At 46.0% G+C, this 5,746-nt stretch overlaps 1 protein-coding gene across 1 annotated transcript in view; it reads right to left on the bottom strand.

Moving 5' to 3' along the window:
* Positions 1-284: 284 nt before the first annotated feature.
* Positions 285-5,746, bottom strand: part of CDS2 (CDP-diacylglycerol synthase 2) — a 25,253-nt gene continuing 19,791 nt past the window's right edge. Inside the window, exons 9-13 of the mRNA XM_041405276.1 lie at positions 4,350-4,418; positions 3,483-3,635; positions 2,187-2,306; positions 1,302-1,405; positions 285-546 (exon numbers count right to left, since the gene is read on the bottom strand). Of these exons, the coding sequence (XP_041261210.1) occupies positions 417-546; positions 1,302-1,405; positions 2,187-2,306; positions 3,483-3,635; positions 4,350-4,418 (576 nt within the window). The 3' untranslated portion in view covers positions 285-416. The remainder of the gene's footprint in view (positions 547-1,301; positions 1,406-2,186; positions 2,307-3,482; positions 3,636-4,349; positions 4,419-5,746) is intronic.

Here is a 5,746-nt window from a genome sequence, read left to right on the forward strand (position 1 = left end):
GAGAGAGATTCAAACCTGACTGCATTTTTTAAGAAAACATTTTTCCCTGTGAAAGGAAAGCTGCAGTGGAGGAAGTTCCATGATGGACAATCACCAGCAACCCAAACAGAACAAAACTCCTCTAATAAAAAGAAAAAAACCCAAAACCCTCCAATAAAACCCTCCCAAGGTTTTAGTGTTTTAAGTACAGAACTAATTAGGCCTGCCTGTATCTTAACTGTCTATAAGAACAATGAGCTCTATAAATATATTATTTAGGAAAAAAAAAATAAAATAAAATAAAATAAACCACAAATGCAAAACATTTACGGAGAAAGGAAGAAAAGTTACAGTGAAATGAGGCCTTGTTATTGTCTTAAATCAGGGAATTCCCTGGAGGAGACCTGTGTGCTCTCAGTCCTGCTCCCACCTCCTGCCTATGCATCCTCCAGGCTGCCCAGCACTCCCCTGTCCACCAGGTGAGCTTTGAGTGTGTTGAAGATGTGCAGCTGCTGCTCTGGCCTCAGGGTCAGGAACTGCTGGATCAGTTTGCTCGGGTTGGGGCCCCTGGAACACAAAATCAGGGTCAGCAACGGGGCTGCAGTTCCACCACAATGTTCATTGCTGTGTTGTCATCCGCCTGGGAGCCTGACAGAGAAATATCTGAGAGAGATTCAAACCCTGGCAGCAAGAAAAGGTGAAATGTCTGACAGAAATTCAGGGCAGCAAGAAAAATTTAGTATCTTGACAGAGATTCAAACCTGGGCTGCAAAAAAAAGGTGAAATATCTGCCAGAAATTCAACCTGGGCAACAAGAAAAGGGGAAATATCTGAGAGAGATTCAGGGCAGCAAGAAAACTTTAATATCTGAGAGAGATTCAGGGTAGCAAGAAAAGTTTAATATCTGAGAGAGATTCAAACCTGGGCAGCAAGAAAAGGTGAAATACCTGAGAGAGATTCAAACCTGACTGCATTTTTTAAGAAAACATTTTTCCCTGTGAAAGGAAAGCTGCAGTGGAGGAAGTTCCATGATGGACAATCACCAGCAACCCAAACAGAACAAAACTCCTCTAATAAAAAGAAAAAAAAACCAAAACCCTCCCAAGGTTTTAGTGTTTTAAGTACAGAACTAATTAGGCCTGCCTGTATCTTAACTGTCTATAAGAACAATGGGTTTCCTAATAATAATAAAAATGGGTTTCCTAATAATGGTTTTCCTAATAATAATAAGTTCCCTACTAATAAAACAATGGGTTTCCTACTAATATAAAATAGCAGAGAGGTGAATGAGGCTCTGTGAGTGGTGGAATGCTCATGCTCACCTGATGAAGCTGGCAATGTACACGTTGACAAAGGTGGCCATCAGGTACTGGCAGTCGAAGCGATCCATGATGCCCCCGTGGCCTGGGATGGTGTTGGCAAAGTCCTGGCAGGGCAGAGGGATGGCACTGAGCCCTTCCCACACCTCTGCTGCCCACCACACTCACCCCCTGCCCCCCAGCTCCAAAGCCACACCAAGGAAATGTTTGGTTTAAATGTCTCCCTGCTTCTGGAAGTTTCTACTTTTTGGAGGATTTTTTGAGGCTCAGCTCAGGGAAGGCAAATGTTTCCAAGGCATCCTGGCTGAGCACAGGCTGTTTGTGTGTTAAAGCAGCCTGCAAGACATCAAGGGAAACCTCAGATTGCAAGATTTCCTGCCTGGGTCTTCCTTCCTCTACCTGCAGCACAGCAGGGTTTGGGATGTCACAGTTAAAAATACTGAGCTGTGTTCGTTTTTGGTTAAAAATCCCAGATCCTGCTGCAGCATTTTATCTGTGTCTGAGCAAATCTCCCTTGCCCTGGAGCTCTGGGACTGCCCTGAGGGGCAGCAGGCACTTTGTGTCTCCTCCCCAAAACCTCCAGGATCCCCCAAAACCTCCCTGACCCCCCCAAAACCTTTGTGACCTCCCCAAAACCTGCATGCCCTTCCCAAAACCTCGGTGACCTCCCCCAAAACCTCAGCGACACCCCCAAAAACCTCAATGCTCTTCCCAAAACCTCAATGCTCTTCCCAAAACCTCCATGACCCCCCCAAAACCTGCATGCCCTTCCCAAAACCTCGGTGCCCCCCAAAAACCTCAATGCTCTTCCCAAAACCTCCATGACCCCCCCAAAACCTGCAGCCCCCCCCAAAACCTCGGTGCCCCCCCCAAAACCTCGGCGCCCACCTTGATTTTGAAGGCCCTCTTGAAGCCGCTGGCGAAGAAGCCGCCGAAGGGCCCGATGAGGGAGGCGAAGGTGGACAGGGCGATGCTGTGGATCTGGAAGGGGTACATCCTCACGGTCCTCTGCGGCACAAACAGCACAGCAGCACCTTCAGGGCCTGCCCTCCCCCTGTGCCCCCCGGCCGTGAGCTCGGGGGGCTTTCGGGGGGGGGGGTTCATGAGGAGAATCCCTTTGCGATCTCGCCAAATTCGCTTTGTTTGCGCCACCAGAACGCGGCCCTGCCCTTCCCCGGGTGCTCCCGGCCCACAAAAAAAAGCAGCAGGGAGCAGAGGGATTCCTACCCAGCCCCACAAAAAAAAGCAGCAGGGGGCAGAGGGATTCCTACCCAGCCCCACAAAAAAAAGCAGCAGGGGGCAGAGGGATTCCTACCCAGCCCCACAAAAAAAAGCAGCAGGGGGCAGAGGGATTCCTACCCAGCCCCACAAAAAAAAGCAGCAGGGGGCAGAGGGATTCCTACCCAGCCCCACAAAAAAAAGCAGCAGGGGGCAGAGGGATTCCTACCCAGCCCCACAAAAAAAAGCAGCAGGGGGCAGAGGGATTCCTACCCAGCCCCACAAAAAAAAGCAGCAGGGGGCAGAGGGATTCCTACCCAGCCCCACAAAAAAAAGCAGCAGGGGGCAGAGGGATTCCTACCCAGCCCCACAAAAAAAAGCAGCAGGGGGCAGAGGGATTCCTACCCAGCCCCACAAAAAAAAGCAGCAGGGGGCAGAGGGATTCCTACCCAGCCCCACAAAAAAAAGCAGCAGGGGGCAGAGGGATTCCTACCCAGCCCCACAAAAAAAAGCAGCAGGGGGCAGAGGGATTCCTACCCAGCCCCACAAAAAAAAGCAGCAGGGGGCAGAGGGATTCCTACCCAGCCCCACAAAAAAAAGCAGCAGGGGGCAGAGGGATTCCTACCCAGCCCCACAAAAAAAAGCAGCAGGGGGCAGAGGGATTCCTACCCAGCCCCACAAAAAAAAGCAGCAGGGGGCAGAGGGATTCCTACCCAGCCCCACAAAAAAAAGCAGCAGGGGGCAGAGGGATTCCTACCCAGCCCCACAAAAAAAAGCAGCAGGGGGCAGAGGGATTCCTACCCAGCCCCACAAAAAAAAGCAGCAGGGAGCAGAGGGATTCCGACCCAGCCCCACATAAAAAAGCGGCGGGGAGCAGAGGGATTCCTGCCTGGCCCACAAAGGGGAGCAGAGGGATTCCTACCCGGCCCCACATAAAAAAGCAGCGGGGAGCAGAGGGATTCCTACCCAGCCCAGCACGGAGCGCAGCAGCGCGGGGATGTTGTACTCCTGCAGCTGGAAGAGCTCGGAGGGCTCGCAGTCCACCGTGAAGCTGTTGGTGTCGTTGTTGAACTCCACGGGGCACGTGAAGCAGCGGTACCCCGACATCACGTAGGACAGCTCCAGGAAAAAAGGGGGAAAAAAAAGCAGGATTTGTGCTTTCCTCGGGGGTTTCTCGAGGGGGGAAAGGCTGGGCGAGGAGGTGAGGGAGAGGGAGGGGCTCTGGTTGTGTTTGGGGGGTGCTCAGATGAATGGGACTCTGTGTTCTCAGAAGGGTAATTTATTAATTGTTATTGTTTTATATAAAGAATGCTATACTAAACTAGACTAAAAATATAGGAAGGATACCTACAGAAGGGTAAAAGCTCTGGGAGCAAAAAAAGTTTAGTATCTGACAGAAATTCAAGAAAAGCAGCAAGAAAAGGTGAAATAGCTGAGAAATTTAAACCTGGGCAGCGAGAAAAGGGGAAATATCTGACAGAAATTTAGTCAAGAAAAGGGGAAATATCTGAGAAATTTAAACCTGGGCAGCAAGAAGAGGCGAAATATCTGAGAAATTTAAACCTGGACAGCAAAAAAAGGTGAAATATCTGACAGAAATTTAGTCAAAAAAAGAGGAAATATCTGAGAAATTCTAACCCTGGCAGCAAGAAAAAGTGAAATATCTGAGAAATTTAAACCTAGGCAGTAAGAAAAGGGGAAATTTCTGAGAAACTCAAGCCCTCTCAGCAAGAAAAGGTGAAATACCTGCCAGAGATTCAAGGCTGACTGCATTTTTAACAAACACCCCAAGGAGGGGAAGCCCAGAGGAGAAGCCCCACGATGGACACTCACCAGCAACCCAAAGAGAACGGTGGAAAAAAATCCTCCAATAAAACCCTCCCAGGTCTTCTTTGGGGAGAGCTGCCAGGGAGAGAAGGGATTAAAAATATCACCAAAAATGAAATTATTGCTACGTGTGTGCAGCCCTTTCTCACTTGTGAGCTGCTGAGGCCACACCAAGGGACTTTGGTCAGAAGGTGACCCCAAGACCCCGCTGGGAAATGGTTCAGCCAAGGCTGGAGGTAAAACTTTTATTAAAAAAAAGGTCAAATTAGGCTGTAAAACACAGTTCAGGCCTTGCTGCTTTTGCTAAGTGAGCCTAACAGGTTCCCATGAAAATAAAATCCTGGGACAGTAAAAATCTGCTTATCCCCACAAGAAAAAAATGATAAAAAAGCTATTTACTTAACTATTCTTGTAAGAAAAACAATTTACACCTATAAAAATAAGAAGTCTATCCCATGAAAATCTGTAAAGAAAAAATGTAAACTGCCTAGAAAAAAATTAATTAACATATACATTAACCATTATTATATATTATACTATTATTGTAGATGTTATACTGCATATTCACTAACCATTGTTATTATTGACCCACCAATAAATTAAGTTTCAACAATTTAAAAACCTGATAAATTCAAAGAGTGCCTCCTAACACCATATAAAAATGAGCTGTGTACAATAAAAATTCAACTATTCTAGAAAAACAAATGTTGTGTCCATCTGTGCAACAGCTGGACTCCATCATCTTGTCAGCCTCGATGGTTTGATGATTTAATTTCATAAAATAAATTGAATAAAATCGATTGAATTGAATTGTATTGAATTTAAATGAAATCGAATTGAATTTTATGGAATTGAATAGAATTTAAATTCAATTCAATAAAATAAATTAAATTAACTGAATTTTATTGAATTAAATTGAATTGAATTTTATTGAATTGAACAAATCAAATTGAATTCAATAAAACGAAGTAAAATTAATTGAATTTTATTGAATTAAATTGAATTGAATTTTATTGAATTGTATTGAACAGATCAAATTAAATTCAATAAAACAAAATAAAATTTATTGAATTGAATTGAAATTCAATCCAATTCAATCAAATTCAATAAAATAAAATAAAAATTAAACTAAATTACATTTCAGCCTCAAAGAGTGGATGCAGGTTTGACCTGGAGCCTTGCTCCAGCCCCACGGGAGCAGGAGCTGGGCAGCCCCAGGAGCCCAAATCCCCATTTCACCCCCAAATCCCCATTTTTCTCCCCCACATCCCCCTTTCCCAAAATCCCCATTTTTTCTCCCCAAATCCCTATTTCCCCCCCAAATCCCCCTTTCCCTCCCACATCCCCATTTCCCCCCAATCCCCATTTTTCTCTCCAAATCCCCATTTCCCCCCCAATCCCCA

This window comes from Onychostruthus taczanowskii, unplaced genomic scaffold (assembly GCF_017590055.1).
Source record: "Onychostruthus taczanowskii isolate IOZ18803 unplaced genomic scaffold, ASM1759005v1 scaffold228, whole genome shotgun sequence".
NCBI classification, from domain to species: Eukaryota; Metazoa; Chordata; class Aves; order Passeriformes; family Passeridae; genus Onychostruthus; species Onychostruthus taczanowskii.